The sequence below is a fragment of the Neodiprion fabricii genome, chromosome 5 (genome assembly GCF_021155785.1).
Source record: "Neodiprion fabricii isolate iyNeoFabr1 chromosome 5, iyNeoFabr1.1, whole genome shotgun sequence".
Classification (NCBI taxonomy): Eukaryota; Metazoa; Arthropoda; class Insecta; order Hymenoptera; family Diprionidae; genus Neodiprion; species Neodiprion fabricii.
This window is the reverse complement of record NC_060243.1, coordinates 29,264,027-29,283,236: the sequence shown is the minus strand read 5'-3', so window position 1 is coordinate 29,283,236 and position 19,210 is coordinate 29,264,027. Positions and strand designations below refer to the sequence as shown.

General features: G+C 36.5%; 4 protein-coding genes across 9 annotated transcripts; 3 read left to right on the top strand and 1 right to left on the bottom strand.

The window, feature by feature from the left end:
* Window positions 1-68: 68 nt before the first annotated feature.
* On the bottom strand, window positions 69-8,165 carry LOC124183374 (eukaryotic translation initiation factor 2 subunit 3, Y-linked-like). Of its 2 annotated transcripts, XM_046571794.1 has the most exons (9): window positions 7,946-8,140; window positions 6,888-6,951; window positions 6,616-6,726; window positions 1,657-1,890; window positions 1,250-1,408; window positions 955-1,184; window positions 733-877; window positions 493-662; window positions 69-407 (listed from the first exon to the last, which is right to left on the bottom strand). In XM_046571794.1, exons 1-9 carry the CDS (start codon window positions 8,015-8,017, stop codon window positions 171-173), a joined length of 1,422 nt encoding a protein of 473 aa, XP_046427750.1. In that variant the 5' UTR covers window positions 8,018-8,140; the 3' UTR covers window positions 69-170. The 2 variants fall into 2 exon arrangements, with proteins under 2 accessions (XP_046427750.1, XP_046427748.1); XM_046571792.1 differs by lacking the exons at window positions 69-407; window positions 493-662; window positions 733-877; ... (1 more) ...; window positions 1,250-1,408; window positions 1,657-1,890 and adding an exon at window positions 1,944-5,115 and having other exon boundaries at window positions 7,946-8,165.
* A 500-nt stretch (window positions 8,166-8,665) lies between these two features.
* LOC124183381 (ubiquitin-40S ribosomal protein S27a) lies at window positions 8,666-11,854 on the top strand. The gene is made up of 4 exons (XM_046571806.1): window positions 8,666-8,786; window positions 10,991-11,114; window positions 11,316-11,533; window positions 11,652-11,854. The coding sequence occupies exons 2-4, from the start codon at window positions 11,012-11,014 to the stop codon at window positions 11,799-11,801; spliced, it is 471 nt and encodes a 156-aa protein (XP_046427762.1). The 5' UTR covers window positions 8,666-8,786; window positions 10,991-11,011; the 3' UTR covers window positions 11,802-11,854.
* LOC124183378 (ribosome biogenesis protein NSA2 homolog) lies at window positions 8,727-10,851 on the top strand. The gene is made up of 2 exons (XM_046571803.1): window positions 8,727-8,786; window positions 9,895-10,851. Exon 2 carries the CDS (start codon window positions 9,917-9,919, stop codon window positions 10,694-10,696), a length of 780 nt encoding a protein of 259 aa, XP_046427759.1. The 5' UTR covers window positions 8,727-8,786; window positions 9,895-9,916; the 3' UTR covers window positions 10,697-10,851.
* Window positions 11,855-12,183: 329 nt separating the features above from the next.
* On the top strand, window positions 12,184-18,915 carry LOC124183372 (protein Aster-B-like). Of its 5 annotated transcripts, none has more exons than XM_046571789.1 (12): window positions 12,184-12,738; window positions 12,935-13,080; window positions 13,669-13,972; window positions 14,230-14,428; window positions 14,793-15,395; window positions 15,545-15,703; window positions 15,810-15,931; window positions 16,059-16,251; window positions 16,499-16,732; window positions 16,820-16,973; window positions 17,075-17,195; window positions 17,315-18,915. In XM_046571789.1, the coding sequence occupies exons 2-12, from the start codon at window positions 12,971-12,973 to the stop codon at window positions 17,447-17,449; spliced, it is 2,334 nt and encodes a 777-aa protein (XP_046427745.1). In that variant the 5' UTR covers window positions 12,184-12,738; window positions 12,935-12,970; the 3' UTR covers window positions 17,450-18,915. The 5 variants fall into 5 exon arrangements, with proteins under 5 accessions (XP_046427745.1, XP_046427744.1, XP_046427743.1 ...); XM_046571788.1 differs by having other exon boundaries at window positions 12,932-13,080; XM_046571791.1 differs by having other exon boundaries at window positions 12,190-13,080; window positions 14,793-15,046; window positions 15,335-15,395; window positions 16,826-16,973.
* Window positions 18,916-19,210: the final 295 nt, after the last annotated feature.

Here is a 19,210-nt window from a genome sequence, read left to right as displayed (position 1 = left end):
CTTGATTCCAATGAAAATCAATGTGATTGGCATGAAGAATTTGTCGAGATATACACTGAAACGAGGAGTTCGATGAGAGTTCATAGAGTTTATTAAAAAGATGAGGTAAAATACACGGCAATTCCCTGTTCCAATTATTTACTTATTTCTTTATTTATTTGTCTGTTGATTTATTTATGGTCAATAATTGGTTCGATGGTGTCCCCTCCGCGGATCTGACCCCATCCAATAAGACGCCAATGTTTCTCAACACGTCGAGAGAGAGCTATCTTCTCATCAACTTCCGTGCAAACAGGATTGGTCAAACTTATTTTAGCGAGATCGGCGCGTGTGGCTAAAACTCGCCCTCCGGTCGACAGAGAGCCAATATTCACCAATAGTACCTCGTTCTTCGATAATTTTTGTACCTAAAACAAGGGCGAAGCAAAATTCAGAGAATGTTCTAATCACTTGCATTATTTTCCGTTTGAAACGCGTTCCTGTTATTCTCACCTTGGCGCCTTTCTTGTCACCCTCCGTTCGCACTCCTAATAGACGTTTCAACAAGTAGTACGATATTTCGAGTTCAATAAAGATCTTAGGTAGAGCTCCGACTGCTCCCAAAATTTGACCCACTAATCGATCAGCACGACAAAGCGTAGGCTCGATCTTTGTACCAACACCTGTCAAAAAATTAGAAACTTAGTAAAAACTGTATCATTGCATCGCGCGAGCATAGATTATCTAGTTTACCAATAAGTCCTCCCGGGACAGCGAACTGAAGTTCATTTTGCTCAGCATACAAAGAAACGACGCGAGAAAATATCGGCCGACAAGTTAATTTGCCTTCACTGTCTTTGGACACCAGTCCTGGTCGTACTTCAATCTCCATTCCAACCTGAAGAAAAGTAATAAATGCCGAGGGCGCTATGCTGATTGAAATATCTTTCATCGAAGAAGGCAGAAAAAACGTACCTTCAGAACTCCTTTAAGAATACTTCCTCCGGCAACACCACCTTTCAAATCGTCAACTTCACAACCAGGCTTGTTGACATCGAAAGAACGAATAACGATGAGACGAGGGTCTGAGGTAAAGTCACGTAATGGCACGGGAATTTTTTTTATGATGTATTCACATAATACTTCAATGTTGTACTTCAATTGAGCTGATATAGGGACGATTGGTGCGCCTTCCGCAACAGTTCCTAAATGGAGTAGAAATTTAATGTTACTAAATGAAATGTAGAGGAGAAGGAAGCCTCTCTCTTACCTTGAATGAATTTCAAAATCTGCTCATACTGCTCTTTAGCCTGACCCTCTTTAACAAGATCAATTTTATTCTGCAGTACAACGATATGCTTCAGCTTCATTACTTCTATAGCTGCTAAATGCTCGGAAGTTTGAGGCTGAGGGCAAGACTCATTACCAGCTGAAAATTAAAATTTGTTACATCAAAGGGGATATATCAAGACTAAAATTAGTTGGCGGGTTCATAGCGCCAACAGAAAGTATCAACTCTCTTGAATCACACGAATATTTCTTCAAACTAAAATGAAAACCAGAACAGAGGCTGGTGCTTGAAGGTAGTTGAAGATAAAATATTTCCCAATCCTGGATATCTAAGAATAGAGTGATACTGGTAGGTGTATATAAAAGTGAGAACAAATATTGTCATACCAATTAACAACAACGCAGCATCCATAACGGCTGCTCCGTTCAGCATGGTAGCCATGAGAATATCGTGACCAGGGCAATCTACAAACGAGACATGCCGAACCAACTGGAAACGACCACTGCAGGCTGGCCGAAAGCACGGAAAAGAATCATCCTTGCTTGAGCCTGCGGAGATGTAACACGCTGGCCGAGGGCATTTCTCATTGTCACATTTGTAAATCTTCGCGTTAGCATATCCTGGAATGTGATGAAAATGAAGTTTCATCTGTTGCCCAGTTATTTAAATGATGATGAATTATGAGAGATGGTAAAGGGAAATTTGTTCAAATTGTACTTTTAAAGCAATTTTTTTGTTTGTTTATTCCTAGTATCTTTTTACATGTATAGAGAAGGAATAATATAAAATTGAAATATTTAATATTATTTTCGGTATGGCTTGAGTTTTGCATCGCGGGTAAAGATTAAATGATAAAAACAACTTTGACCAAGTCAAACGATCATCTAAACCTGCAAAATTCGTGCACAACTTAAGGAAAAAGTCATTTTAATAATTATATTAGCTAACAATTAGAGTTAAATGGACACGTAGATATAGCAAGCAGTCGGGAAAATGAGAAACAGTATTTATTGTTTTGTTATAATTTTACGTATTTTTTCGTTTAATATTTTAATTATTCATCTTTCGATTTGATTAACACTGTTTTTCACTTAACAATAAACTACTGTACCTCCATCCAACAAAATGCTTTTAAAGAGTCCGTGATAACAAAAAGAAAAACAACTCTATGCAGTGCTGAATAATCAATCAATGATCGCACTATGTGCTGAGGTGTGATTTAACATTATTATGTATAACAAAATACTAATATTTATTTACAACTGATACCCATTAATTACTAAATTGAGATTTCAATGGATGAAGAAAAAAGTGATACGAGTAAAAGGCAATCGTCATTTTATACCAACAAGTTGAAAAATTTTATGTCGCGTAACACAGACTTACTGTATTAAATATAATTGTCGAATTTTTATTTCTACGTAGGATTAAATTATTCTCTGAATATAACATAAAATAAACTTGCTAATCACTAAAATACTATGCTTTAATATGAAAACAACATAAACGAGACTAGTGGCTAATTCTTACGGAGAAAAAACGAGAAGATAAAAACAGAATAATGATCAAACCTTGAGTTCATAAACTGACCAATTCAAAACGTAATTTTTGTTTCAATTTGGATATGTTAATCCTAACTACCAATTACAACAGTATTAAAAACTATCAGTGATCTGTTCATCAATAGAGTATACTCTAGTGAAGTATTGAAAATAAATGCAAATGATAGGTATCGAACAAAACATTAATCATTATTATGATTGGCTTTTTTCGTCTTAGATTAAGCCAAGGTTTCCTTGCGCTAGGAATAAGCCCGAGAAATAGTCCATACTTTTGTACAGAGGATCATCGTGGCCGGATTTATTTGTACAATTTGAATCCTATTTAGCATCCAAGATAAATTTCGAACCTCAAGTCTTAGATATAAAAAGGATTTATATGATAACCAAAGCCAACTTATCCTTGGAACAACACAATAATGTTTATTCTATTAATAATATTATTACTAATAATTATTATTACGATTATAATAACTTTACTCCCTGGGGCATAAATTTAAAATAAATATCGTCTGCACTTAACAGCTCCGCATTTACACCTAGCTCTGGATTCGGCAGAATCATTATTCAGAATAACATTATCACGTGGTAATTCGAGTCGTTGACGAGGAGATAAAGCGGGAGAAATGTCTGCTTGAAGTTTTTCCTTCTTGGGCGTGACGACCGACGTATTCCTGAGCGATTGGCACATGTAGTCAAAGGTAATTTCTTCGTATCTCAATATATTCCTTGTCGCGAATAAGCCAAGTTTCGGCAAATTTGGATCCAAACAATTTATCCACACACCGTAAACAGCCAAATTTGGATCGCAAGAGTGATTTATAAAGTGAGATATATTTCCATAGGTTGCTGCGTCAACCGTGTACGGACACTGTTCCATCTCGTTATAGTCTAGGTCGAACAAGTAAGTTCTGCCAGCCGCGTCGTACTGTTTTCCCCTTCTCTCAGCCTCGTCGTTTGTTATCACCTCTCCGACGTACTCCGTAACGAAAGTACCCTTCTTTATGTATTGAAGAGATTTCACTCCCCATCCGCATCCCGTCTCCGTTCTAAATATGCAAAGTTTTACAGATGTCCCGTGCTGAACAACACGATTCAAGCAGCTTTGATCGCAAGCGCATCTCTTATTGCATTCGTATATCGGAGTGCCTAGAGGGACTCGGATCCTTTTTGCTGTCGTGTAGGCAAAAGATCCGCCCGACTGCTTACCGCAACAGATCGACTTTGGCTCGCAGACCAAACACTCGCAACCGATTGGCGGATCTTCCGGTATCGTTACCCCCTTGCCAGGAAGATAAGCATCGACGTATAAAAAATCCTGCGGCGGGCCTTCAAAGTCCACATCATTTTCTACCTTAATTACTGGTCTGTCCTTTGTTATTGTTCTTATCTCGTTTTCCCATTCTTTCAAAAGCTTTAGCTGGGCAGATCTATGATCGTGAAATTCGTATACTAAAATATCAAACTTCACTTTAGTCAACAGTTTGGCGTTCATTCTGTTGGGCCATTTTAACAGCTTGTTTATGTTTTCATTCAGCTCCTGTTTATTTGGCAATTTATAATCCATTATCTTTCCTGTCTGCTTGAAATTCTTCATAAGACTCTCCATCTCCATCATCGAAGGATAGTAATTAATCTGGTTTTTGAATGTGTCAACCAGTCCGGCATTTGAATTCTCAAAAGCTGCCAACAGTTCGGCACAGTTTGTCAAATTCGAAAGTGGTTCCCAAGTGTTAAAGCTGTCGTCCCAGCCTTTCCACTTCACAGCGTATACTTCAACTCCTTTTGAATATCTTTTATCTAATATTCTCTCCACCTCGTGTAAATCCTCGCGATTGTTCGAAGATTTTATACTCGATTTAAGTTCGTTTATCTTTGTCCCAATATCTTCAAGCTTTATCACTGCTTCTTTCAAACTGTACTTCGTTCTTTTATCTACTTCGACTGCCACCAAATTCTCAGCCTGGATTCGCCTCTCAATTCCCGTTGCCGCTTCTTCCTCGGGTATACTGGGCGAATTCTCACCGTTTGTTGTCACAGTGTGAATAATGTCGTCATCATCCTCGTTGTCGTTGTCATCATCGGTGTCGTTATCGTTGTCACCCTCGCTAAGCCGTGGTATCTTGACAGGACGCTCTGCGTCAGAGCTCCGAAATATAGCACGTTTTTTTGTAAATTGGGACGTACTCGAGTTGGAGATCGGAGGCGGGCTTTTATCCGCAGGATCTGCCTCTTCGACACTGTTTTTTCCATTTTCTTTGTTGATCGCCTCCGCATGGTGTGGCTCTGTAATGCCAAAGATTTAAACGGCGTGATTCATCCGTTCTATTTCATGAAGGAGACAAGGATTATTTACTTTTATTAAACCGATATTTCTTTCACCATTTCATTGTTTTGGTGAATGATCCGTTTCTATTTCCGACCCCTGTGCTTTACTTTAGGATTCAGCACAAGTGTTTCTTTTATTTATTCATTTATTTTTTTTTTATTTTCATGACACGCCAAATTTTGCACCTTCTCTTATTATAGGTACCGTTTTCCGTTCTTACATGCTATTTTTTCCTCTTCGATCTTCTTTATTACTTCACTTTCATACGTGGGGTTGCTTCCACCTTTTTTTTTTTTTTTTTGCGCTTTTCAATATCTTTTACTTTTATCCTCGTTAACATTTGTATCGCCTTTGTTCTTCTGAACGAATTTTATTTAAGAGACATGAGAAGCTTTGCGACAAAATTTGAATGTCTAAAATGAAACACCGTCAAATATCTTTCGGATACGGGTATAAAATTAAAAAAATTGAGTACTGTGGTAAAGTTTGCTCAAGATTTTCAAGCTACACATTAATCCCCTATTTCCCTGAAAGTAACCTATTTTTCACAAGACCATAATTTTTACGGTTTCATGGAGTGTCGTTATTTATGGAATACTTACGCTACCCCCGAATTATTTTGATCCTACATTTAGTTGAAAATATAAACATTATTCTCAACCATCGAATTTCTGTTTTCAATCCATTTTAGTTTGTACAAAAAAAAAAAATTAATATGTAGCGAAGATTTAAATGTATTGTACATTCAAAATTTCAGTCATCCTCCGGTACGTCTGAATATTGTCCGAAAATTTTTATATTTACAGGGGATTTTATTTTTCTACAATTCAAACACATTTTTGGGGTACAATTGAAAAAATTTCAAAATTACCAAAATGACGTACACCTTAGTGTGTATCTAATTTTGCTCTGTTTGGTAAATACTATGAAAAAATATTGAAACCCTAACAGCCCGTTATTTTCACAAAGTGTTTCTCTATTTTCCCTAAAATTACGTGGCTTAAAAGCATTGCGAACCCTGGATTTTGTGTGAAATTTCGTTGATTAAATATCCTGACCTTCCCGACTGTTGGATACTATTTTTAATAATGTGGTATGTATTTAATGCATGCAATGAGATCATTTGATGCTATGAGTTGTTTCTGCAAAGTATCAACAAGTAAAGTTTTGGGTTGAAAAATGAGTATCCATTCTTTGTATACAATCTCCAGTTGATTGAAACAAGATATGTTCACATGAAGACATTCGTAGGAAAGCCTAGGTTTTGGACAGTTCTTAGAAGTCAATAAAACTTAGAAGCATTCCATGTCCTACAAGGTTAGATAATTGAAAGTAATCATTCAGGAATAATACGATAAAGACTTAGTTAGTACTTATTACTAGTTATAAAAAAATACCATCACATCAACTAAATTTTTATATTAGACATTTGAAATAATTTCTCAAGTGAAGCATACCGAGTTTGATGGTAATATTTCTTTCCAGCTCATTTTTAAACCGTACAGTTTGCACGCCTGAAATGGCTTTGACGATTGTTGACTTTCCATGGGCTACATGTCCGATCGTTCCTGTGGAAAAATAATGAAAATTGTAAATTAATCAGCTCTGAATGCTAATGGTATTGAAAACATAATAAGGTAATTTTAATAATTAGCATTCATGTATAATTTGTCGTTTCTAATATTGTAATAACATCGTTTAGATACTTCTCACAAAAAATCGTTCTTACCAATGTTTATCGTCGCCTGTCGGCTGATGACTTCCCGGGACAGTGCAGTCAACTTACCAACATCCTGTAATAAAAAAAGGTTTATATGATTTCACGGTTAATTTCAGTACCAAATTTCTGTCTTATTATCAATAACTTTCTCAAAATTCTTCGCATAAAGCTTTCAAATGAATACTATAAAAAAATCAGAAGATATCACTCATGTTTTTACTCATTCGTCATTTACATTGATTTCTAAACCAGCAATATCTGAAAGCAAGTCTCTAAACTGGTATTTAACAAAGATGCGCTTGGAATTCTTTCACTAAGAAACAAGGTGCATTGGTTCTTTGCTAATCAAAATTGGTTAAAATATTTACTTTGGGTTAAATACACTTATTCCTGTAGAGCGGTGTGAATATTTTTCGTTTGCACTATGAATCCATGAGTTCTAAACCTACAACATATTGTATGAAAAAACTATTCCCAAGTCCATCTGACATTTGAGATAATGAGGTGATTGATTCCTAACCTAGCGTCGTTTTGTTTCTATCCCATATTCATGTGAAGGAATCCGTTAATTCAATGCATTTGAATAATGCGTTCCAAAATTGGACAGATATTTTTTTTTTCATTTGCCATGTGAAATCGCACGTTCACGTAAAATCGCTCCATAACGCGCCACGATTCGCTAGGGGAATGTGGGGAGCTCGATTACAGTTAGTTGATTGATTGTAAATATGATAATGCATGGATAGCGAATTTCAAAGCAAAGTTTATGCCCTACGAAGTTCTTAACCAGCCCTAAGCCACGCCATTATACGGAACCGTGTGTAAGGACAGCGCGTGAATAGATATTTGAGGTTACGTTAAAGTGCTGTTAAGCGAGTTCTCCGAAAATTAATCAGTGCAATGCATCGGCCGATGTTTCGAAGCAATAATTGAACATCGTCAAACTGGAATGTGATATCCAGGGGATAAAATATGTTTGAGAATTAAAGCAGCAGTGGCAGTAGCCTGTACAAAATATGTCGGCTAAGATAATCTAATCGAGGCGGATAGCTAACGCCGGAACTTACGAGCTTCGATAAATCTTGCTTGTATAAATTAGGCTGCCCTGTTGTAACCCCGATGCCTTCGTCACCTCCCATATTTGCGATTAACTTTAATTAATAAAAAATCTCTAAACTATTTAGAGTCTAAGCTCGCGGCTGGCGGCGCTAAAACTTGGAATTGGTGACAACGGGCGATAGGGCAGAAGCAGAGATGCGCATGCAAAGAACGCCGGAACTCTTTAGAATCTTGTCGCCATCTGGTGACAGTTTTTCAGACACAAACTTTTGACAATTTCGTCATGCTAGGTGTCCACAGCGCTTCACTGGTGGCTGCGAGCCAAAACTTTGAACAGGACTGAAACTCTCATTGAAATTCGTTTGAAACGTTAAATAAATAGTTGACGTGCTATAATTATGCACGTATATATAAAAAACGAATGAAGCATTTAGTTTTCCTGACTGTACAACTGATTCTAAAAACATATTATATGCAAATTTCTGACGGAACAAGGTAGATGGAAATCGTCGTTATGTCAACTGTTTGGTCTATGTACCGATTTAAACAATCATTACAAGCACATGTATAGTAGATTTAATGCGTAAGATAAATCAATGGTGACATTGAAATTTGACCTGTGCATTCATGATTGTGTGTGCATACGTACATAAAATCACTGAATAGATTGCAGCGTGTCTAATACCAATGTATTAACGCATTACCGACGGAACGCACAGCATCTGCGTGGTTCATGGCATAAGGTGAACGTCGCAAGAAGGGGAGAAAGATTTCTTATCCACTCGACTTTCCCTCTAAGCCGCCTCGATACTCGGCGGTCTTTTCTGTTCCTGGCGTGGTCGGCTGTAGGTGAGTTGGAATATGTTTCTCTAATTTTCATTCAAATACTTAACATTTTGCGGTATTTAACACCCTGAACGACATTTCTATCTATCGAAACTGCTTAACTGCTGTTGTAAACGCGCGAAAACGATCCTGCTGTGATCCAATACTACTTTTACCTAATCCTGACATTTGCCACGTTTTTCTGCCCACTTGGTCGGTCCAGCGCGTGTTCTTCTCCATTACAAAATGCATTGGCGATACCGCTGATGACTATTGAAATCTAACGATCTTCAACGGTAGTCGCTGATTTGTAATAGAAACATAGCGAAATTATGTAATTTTAGCTAAAGGTCGTATGTTTTTTCGCAGCATTCATTTTCTACAAAATAACCTCCGTCACCAATCGCCCACATGCTATTCTTACGGGGCAGTGTTTGGCGAACCTTTGGACTCTAATCCAAAGTATTTCATGAAATAGTTTACATCAAACGTACTGTTTTTTTTTTCTAGTATGATTTGATATGTTTGCTTTTTGCTGTCATACAACAGTTTTACTCCATTGATTCGGGTACATCTTTAGCTTATGCGTAACATTTGTACCGGTACAAGTGTCATGCTCTACAATATTATCACAATCACTAGTCTTGCATATCTCAATATTTGTACGATCACGCAATTATATTATAAGACTCGTACGTTTTAATTCAAGATTTGGGCAGTCTGGTTGTAGCTGCTGAAGTTGTGAAAGCAAATATTCCATTTACTCAATGAATTTGAATAATTTTATATCAAAACTAGATATTTTCAATTAGCGTTATTAAATTGAGTTTGTTAAGAAGTTATCACAAGTTGCGTCAATTTCAAGAACCAGAAATCATGGCTTTGTATTCCTTGGCTTGAAGTGGGGAGATCGAAGAAAAAATAATTGTTGGACAGGTAATGTCTGTGTATCTGTGAAATCGACGATTGAAAAAAAGTCTAAGGTAAGTTCTTTGCTGTAAAGAATAGATCAAATTTATTTGTAAATTTTCAAACCAAGTATATATAAAATACATAATTATCAATTAGCCAACTGTCCAAATCTGAACATCGACATGTGCTAATTAAAAGACATAGAAATTTTCTGTTTCAGCAAGCAGATATAAGAAAACAAAATGCCACAAAATGAGTATATGGACCGTTTCCGAACCTTGTATGGAAGGCGGCTTGACTATGAAGAACGCAAGCGTAAGCGAGAGGCTAGGGAACCTCACAAACGTGCAGAAAAAGCACGCAGCCTACGAGGATTGAAGGCAAAGATCTTTAACAAAGAACGCCGCAATGAGAAGATCCAGATGAAAAAGAAGATCAAGGCTCACGAGGAGAAAAATGTCCGAAAGAAAACTGAACCCACCCCAGAGGGAGCGCTTCCAGTTTACCTGCTGGACAGGGACGTTTCTTCGCGCGCGAAAGTCTTATCCAACCTCATAAAACAAAAACGTAAAGAAAAGGCTGGTAAATGGGATGTCCCGATACCAAAAGTAAGGGCACAGTCAGATTCAGAGGTGTTCAAGGTGATGCGAACTGGAAAATCCAAGCGGAAAGCATGGAAGCGAATGGTGACAAAAGTAACATTTGTTGGTGAAAGTTTTACCAGGAAACCACCAAAGTTTGAGAGGTTCATCAGACCTATGGCTCTCAGATTCAAGAAGGCACACGTTACTCATCCAGAACTAAAGGCCACATTCTGTCTCCCAATTATTGGTGTTAAAAAAAATCCGAGCTCAGCCATGTACACAACTCTTGGCGTTATAACTAAGGGTACTGTTATTGAAGTGAATATTTCCGAATTGGGGCTTGTTACACAGTCCGGTAAAGTTGTATGGGGTAAATATGCCCAAGTTACCAATAATCCCGAAAACGACGGCTGCATTAATGCAGTTTTGTTAGTTTAATCACTGTTCGTAGCAAACCAAACTAAAGACTTGACACATATTCTTCGATTTTATTATTTAATTCAAACATTGGACTATTCTACTTGTATTCAATCACTGTATACCATTAAGTTTAATTGAGAAATTAAAAGTGAAATAAAGTAATTTTTGAAATATGGCAAATTTTTTTTCTTCCCCAATTTTTCTAATTTCTAATTGTATCATTTTTGTATGATTATTTTTCCCAGCCAAAACATTTTCAGGGTGAGATTTCAATGTAGACACATGTATATTTTTTCCGTTTTTCTTTTACAGCTGGTCTAGACCATAACCATCATGCAGATATTCGTCAAAACTTTAACTGGGAAGACAATCACATTGGAGGTGGAAGCCTCCGACACGATTGAAAATGTGAAGGCAAAAATACAAGATAAAGAAGGTAATTTAGTTGGGACTAAGCGAAAATACCAAGAAGATGAAATTTTTATCAAATTGTACCATTTAACTATTAAACACACTAGGGTAGGATTAAGCGCAACAAATGTACTCGAAAAGAGGGAATCTTGAAAGTTCTGGCCACAAATCAAATAGTCAGTAAAAAAGAGAAGAAAAATGTAACGATTTGCTTTGATTTCTTCAGGGATTCCCCCTGATCAGCAGCGTTTGATTTTTGCTGGCAAGCAACTTGAGGATGGAAGAACTCTTTCCGATTACAATATCCAGAAAGAATCTACGCTTCACTTGGTACTCCGCCTTCGTGGTGGAGCCAAGAAACGCAAGAAGAAGAATTACTCCACCCCCAAGAAGATCAAGCACAAGAAGAAGAAGGTTAAGCTTGCTGTCCTCAAGTTTTACAAGGTACATTAATTATTACTATGTGTTAGCAGTTGCATATTTCCTTTATTCCATTCTGAATGTGAAAAAGAAACAAAACAGTGTATAGTTGAATAAAATCTTCAAATTCCTCTGTTTCTAGGTCGACGAGAATGGCAAGATTCATCGTCTACGACGAGAATGTCCTTCCGAACAATGCGGTGCCGGAGTTTTCATGGCAGCCATGGAAGACCGTCATTACTGCGGAAAATGTGGCTATACTCTCGTCTTCAACAAGCCTGAAGATAAATAATATGTGTATCCCGTATACATAACGACAAAATAAAAAAAAAAATTAAACATAAACATTAATTGTTTTCGGATAATCAGTTCAATCAATAGTAATTATCATATCACTCGACCTTCAGCTAATTCTTTTTTTTTCTTGCTATCATATTTATTAATGACAATTGCAAATATGAGACTAGACAAGTCAGTTCAAAATATAAGTAAAAGTAATCCCGAATGGATCACCCAGGGATCACTGAATTGCGTGAAAAATGAAGTTTTCTCACTATTGAACAATTGTTCGTTTCTACCCTGTTTTTTTATGGTTAGGAAGTGGTTGGGAACAATATTTGATATTTTTACCCACCGGATCTTTTTACTTTTTCACTAATTTATTACAGTTCGTGTCTAACGTTACCGTTATTAACACCGCTGAACTGAAACAACATGAGCGCTACCGCGGTGAAAAATGGCAATGACCCACCTGATACTGGCTAACTACCACAGTTAGATACCAACCGGTGCCCGGGAAGCTAGCATCTTCCTTGATTTGCATACTTCGTGATCGTGAAGTATCTCATTATTATTAGTGCGGGCAGGTAAAGTGGCAGATATAGTTTTACAAATTTTTTTCGTCATTTGCAAATTTGGTCTCGGGGAAAGCGCGTCTCTGGTAGATCAATCGAGAGTGAGTGAAAAACTTTACTGAAAGTAACGTTGAAAAACAAACGATCGTAGAAGTGTATACACAAATAATTAGGATTTGGTGTTTATACACATCGCGCAAGTGCTGTGTGTGGGGTCGTATAGAAATTCTACAATAATGAAAACAGGTGTAATATAATCATTGATAAATTCGATAAGACGCAAAGTGTACGTTACCCTAGTGTACCTTATCGTCTGAGACATTAGTCAGTGCGTACGTACGGAGAAATAAAAAACAAAACATGTGAAACGTCAAGGTAGGTGTTTTGTTTCGTGTCCAGTGGTAATTAATCGAAACAGAAGATTGTGTAGAATCGGCACTGTAACAATAAGTAGTTATAGTAGACAGTTCGAAATAAACGAACGTCAGAGGAGTTATATCAGATGAAATTTAGATTATGACCCTAAATGCGGTGTATTATTATCGACAATGAGAACAATCGTTGACAGCAGGGATTATCCGGTTTACCGCTGATACGTTTGCCGATAATGTGGCAGATGGCAGTTCACATTACAGATTTCGGTCCTGCTGCATCAGAACTTCTAATATTATACGAGAACGATTCAGCCACCCCGGGAGGAGACCCCACCTCCATTATGTAAGTGTAGCTTAAGTAATTCCTGTATCCGCATGTTCTGTACCCTCCGAGTATCGAAAAGGCGGGGAAACCCGAGTTGCGGTAATGACAACAGAACGTCGTCGTTATCGCTTGGCGACAACGAAAAAAAATTGTTCCACTTGTATTAAAAGACGCGTAGCATTGATCCGTCTATTTACGACAATTACCCTATATCCACCTCCCATCCATCATTGCCTTATCTCTCAATTATTACCTCGTATTGTCGTTCATAGTAGCCTATCTAATGTCATTCGCGATTTCAACGACATTGAGATATATTGATACGCGGCTTGACTTCTCGAAAACACTGGAATAAAAAAGTAAACAAAGCAACTGAATAAAGAGAAAACACCAACGGAACAATTATTACTATTTGCAATTGCTCATCTTTCTTTTATTGTTCATTTTAACAATAAGTACAGTACATAACAACAATACTGGCTTCAGTGTTAACGAAGCAAACAATTGAAATTCTGAAATGGACAAGGCAAAATATTGACTCATTATTTTTCTACTCATCATTAGGGATATCAGAAAAAAAAAATAATGCATGAAATTTACTTTCAGGAACAAGTCGGTGGAGAACGTTTCCACTTCCAGCCACGACTCGATAACTAGCAACAATCTGTCGCTGACAAATGCCAATCTAACCATCGGCGTCAGTGGAAATGATGGATCGGCTTCTAATTTGATTGATACAAATTTGGGGGGAGGCTCAGGTTGCAATAGCCCTTCACCTAGCCCTACTCCATCACCTTGGCCAAGTCCCAGGCCCTATACCAAGAGGGATCACTCTAGACCTCATTCGGATGTTGCTAATTTCGTCAATAAAGATATATCCCCTAGCAAACTAGAGGATCAACAAAACCAGGTATTATCTTAGGATCGAAAGAATTTTTTCTATGTATTGAGATGAAGAGAGGAATGAGTTGCAATATACAATTTTTTAATGAAAAAAAAAAGGTAAATTAATTTTGTAATTTTCGAAATCAATCAAATCAATGAAATCTTACTTTTTGGTAGATACTATAACTCAGACTTTGTATCTTTGGAATTGGCCTTTGAAGATTGTTCAATACATTCTTATGCATCCTTTGCAAAATTTATTAAACATTTTTTGCATCGTAGGAAGCAGTTAATCGATCTTCGGACTCTGCCGAACCTGGACGGAATTCAGCGTACGAAGTTAGAAAGGAAACCAGAGCTGGAGATCGTACCAAGAAAAAGTCATCATGGTATAACGTACTTTATCCAACTTATAAATCACGATCTGAGGATTTTAAAAGGATTTTCAAAGACGTTCCGGATGATGAACGACTTGTTGTTGGTGAGAATATTTCTTAGTGTAGCCTACATACTCATCTAGTTGTACTTGTAAGTGGTTGAAATTGAGTTTTATTGAACAGGGATTTGTAGTATTCCAACTTCTCCCCTGAATTCACAAAATATTTTCTGTGGACTTTTATTTCTTGTATAATTTAACTGCTGAGACTGAGTTCAACAAGACGTGAAAATTTTCTAATTAATCTTGAATTATTCTATAGGTTTTGATAAACAGGAACGTAAAAATTGTGTTTTGCCAAGTTATGTGTAATCAAAGTCTAACAAATCTAAATAAATCCAAAATTTAATAGTACAATAAAGGTATTAAAACTTGTTAGAGTTAGATAAAAATTTCCTACTTCTTTCAGATTACTCTTGCGCCCTGCAGCGAGATATACTTGTTCATGGAAGATTGTACGTATCCCAAAACTACATATGTTTTTATGCAAACATATTTTCATGGGAAACGTCAGTATCTCTGCGTTGGAAGGACGTCGCCTCAATAACGAAGGAGAAAACTGCACTAGTCATACCAAATGCTATACTAGTCTGTACGGAAACGGACAAATTTTTTCTCACATCATTCGGGGCCAGGGACAAAGCTTATCTTATGCTCTTCAGAGTTTGGCAAAATGCACTGATAGGTCAGCCAATGAGCATGACCGAAATGTGGCAGCTTGTTCATGCCTGCTATGGTGATGAGCTTGGCCTTACTTCTGACGACGAAGATTATGTACCTTCGCTCTTACCCGCACAGGAGGATAAAAAAATCTCCATTCAACTCTCAGTCGAATCGTATTCCGAAGCTGAAGGGGGAGCAGTGGTTAATTCAGATAATCTATTGATGCCACCTCAGCCCAACAATTCGTCTAACCCTGAACTTGACAGACGTTCATCGACTAGACCAGAGTCTCATCTGGATCCTACCGATCTCAGTGATACCACAGAGAGCGAGGCCGAGAAACATCCACGTAAGTTTAAGATCAGTCGATACAATCATTTAAGATTTATATGTTTCAACTGACATTATTCAATTTTATATAATATATGTCTCAGTTTGATTGATTGTGAAAGCATTTGACAATCTTCATGATTTGCTGAATCATTTTGTTTTCTCTAGTACGCATTGCCCTACGCAGTAATGCAGTGTGCTCAGCTGTGCATGATGGACGGCAACTTTGTAACGCAACATTACCTATTCATATAGATCAATTATTCACATTGCTCTTTACCAACTCAAAGTTCTTCTTGGATTTTCATACGGCACGAAAAACCACCGGTAAGTTCAATTATTGTTATACATGCAAAGAAAAAATGTTGACACGTGCTGCTGAACGGTGTTTCTGCAACTTCAAATATTGTGTAATTTTTTTCACTATCCTCAGATCTGGTACAATCGGCATGGACACAAGACAGTCAAACGGGTCAAAAATCAAGAACGGTTTCACTAACTATATCACTGTCGCAATCTGTTGGTCCGAAATCTTCCCAAGTAACAGAGACGCAGGTATGTACATTTATTTGAAAAGACTCTTTAAAGTGGAACTCACCAATAATTCATCTAAAGAACCTTGATCGTTATGAAAACACTGGCTCATGACTATTTTTACGCGTTTTTTGTTTCCATAATATAGATAATGCTACCATGCAGCAGACCTGGGCATCTATACTGTATAGATATAGAGAGCAACAACGCAGGTATACCTTATGCAGATTCATTCAGCGTTCACACGCATTACTGTATGACAAGTTCTACGGAGGGTGAGACAAACCTTGCAGTATTTTCACAAATTAAATACAAGAAGAATGTCTGGGGTCTTGTTAAAAGTGAGTAGAATATTAAAGGTAATCTAGCTGCCTTGTAATTGAGAAAAAAGAACCAAGAAACCTGTGTTTGTTTTCATTATCGTACTCACAAATCAATATTCTATTTTTCAAATAACATCACCTTCATTCAGAAATTCATCAGTTCTTTGAGTTGCTCGCTTCCTTAGTTTTAGAACAAATGAAACACTAAAAGTTCTGTTATCAAGAAAAAAAAAACATTTCTCTTGTATTCTCTGTTACAATATAGGTTTTATCGAGAAAAATTGTTGGGCTGGATTAGAAGAGTATTTTGGTAGCTTGGTAAAAGCGCTGAGCGTTGAAAGTGAGGAAGGTAATGTTGGAGTGGGATTGAAACGCAAGGCGAGACGACGAAGACGGTTGACCGGGGCTGGCGCATCTCTACAAGCACATCCCACAGATCACTTACAGTCTTGCCACCAAGCCGTTACAGCAGACTTGCCACGAGTATACAACAACAATGGTGAAAAAGCTGTTTAAAAATACGGAAACGATAAGTCTGTCGCGATTATACCAACTTTGGTTCTATCAACCTTAATTTTTTTCGAAGTTTCAGGTGTTCGCAACGACACCAGCAACATAGTAAGCTGGATACTTCTCTTAGCAGTTTTATGCCTTATGCTAATAAATGGTTTACTTTATTATAAATTATGGGGTTTAGAAGAAGCTGCTGCTTACACCATTATGGATCTACACGTTCTCAAGTAAGATTAATCAAGTTTTTCACAAATATCATCAGGACTACAAAAAAGTGTCCGTATCAGATTGATAACTTTCATCCTGTACCATGTTTGAATTTTTTTAGAAATACACCAAAGACGGAAGAGGATTGGATAAACTTGTTGCAACAACAAGAGAGTCTTCATAATGTGGAAATGAGGAAGTGGCAGAGAGTTTTGCACACAGCAGCTCAGTTATTGAGACAGGTGATTTAATATTTTAGCTGGTAAATATTATCAATAGGAAGAATATTCTCGGGACTTCAGTTATGATCCATTATACATCTGTATTCACAATTAAAATGATATTTCTATGATATTCCCAGACTGAAGAGTCATTGACTGAACTGCAAATGAGTATTCATCCAACGGTAACAGACAACGTGATATCTGTGTTGAAAACGTTATCTTCTTCAAAGTCTTCTGAATCTAGATCTGATCATCAGAGCTACGAAATGTAAATATCGTCGAAGTACAGAGGATCATGGTAGAGTATAAAAATTTGTATTATTTTTATTTTCCTCTGGGAAAAAAAGCAACAAGAATATAGTGAGGGATCATAGAAAAAAAAATCACAAGCAAAAGGTTACAATTTTACTTTTTATCGAAAGTTTTTATTACAATATGATTTATGATTTTTTGCGACAGCATAAAACAAGAAAAAACCAATAGAGAAAGAGAGATAACCCTAAATGAATTAGAACGTAAATTATATATTATTATACATTTGGCAATTTTGTTTGCAGATCGTGTACTTAAGTGACAGATGCATACAATTATACATATTATTGACAGCCAATTTTTGGGGCAGGGAGGGATTTATGTTTGAATGAAATGCAGAAAATGATATACATGAATTTTAACGCATTTAAAAGTATTAATAATTATACAATAGTTATTGTTATTATTATATTTCATTGAAGTATCAATTACAAACGATCAATTTTTATCGATCAATGCGATGCTGTACACGTACAGTATCTGTGTGTAGTACTGTAAATTACACACAAACTGTCCGTGGATTAACGATTGAATGAATGGCGCACAGGTTGTGTAAGTTTGATCATTTACTTACAGTTCCTGAACGCAAAATCAAAGAGCGTGTCTGAGAGGGTGATAGAAAAGAAGCCCAGTGAATCTAAATATGCTAAATATGCTCGCCTGTAGTTAATTTATCGAAAATGAATTGTGCAGTTACGAAACCTGCGGACCAATTTTATTTGGTCGGGTTGGGAAAACGTTAAATCGAAAGACAAAAAATCGGATTAGCAAATATTACTTACTACAGCACAATATAGAGTCGAAGTGAGTTAATAAATAAATTATTGTATTGAAGGAGCCAGCGATTAGTGCAAGTAACAAGTATTATGATATTTATATATATATATATATATATATATATATATATATGTGTGTATGTATGTATATATAAACATATATTTACAATACAGTATACATATATAAATGAGTTAGTATATCATTGAAATAACTTGGTAATAATAGCCGTAGTTCGTGCATTAAAATATAAAAAATGAAAGTAGTGGTGAATACACGGTATTAACTAATGACAACAATTCAATTGTTGCGCTCTTCTCGTCACGTTCTACGTGTATCATCTGTATTAATTACGTAATGTACAAGTCCGTATTGTTAATCATTTCAAACCATTGATAAAATGGATGTGGTTTTTTAGAATTCTTTTTTGGTCGCGATCTGTTCTAATTTACGTTAATTTCGATTTTTTCTGTTGAAGGATTATATGAAAAGTTGACATTTCAAATTATGCGTATAACATTACGTATGTACTGTCAGTACTATGATGGTAATAGGATAGGAATAGATATATATATATTTTAATCACGTTGTAGCAACCTGAATCAGTTTTTGTACTCAGGCTATCTGTTAATAAAACTTTACGTTAATCAATTCCTTCGTGAGTAGGCGTAAATTCTCAATTTGAACGTTTGAACTAAGAGATAAAGGGCATAACAGTGAACAAACCGCCTTCAACAGTAATTGAATTTGCACGTCTTATTCAATTTTTGAAATCATCGAAGTGGTTAGAAATCTGATATTTTTATCACAATTAAATATGGATTATGTATATCTGCGGGTCATCTTCGAATAGAAGAGTTGTTACATATAGTTAAACCAATTCTTTATCTAATGTTGAGTAAGACCACGGTCTTATAGACAGGTCTGGGCAGTGCAAGCCCCCTTCT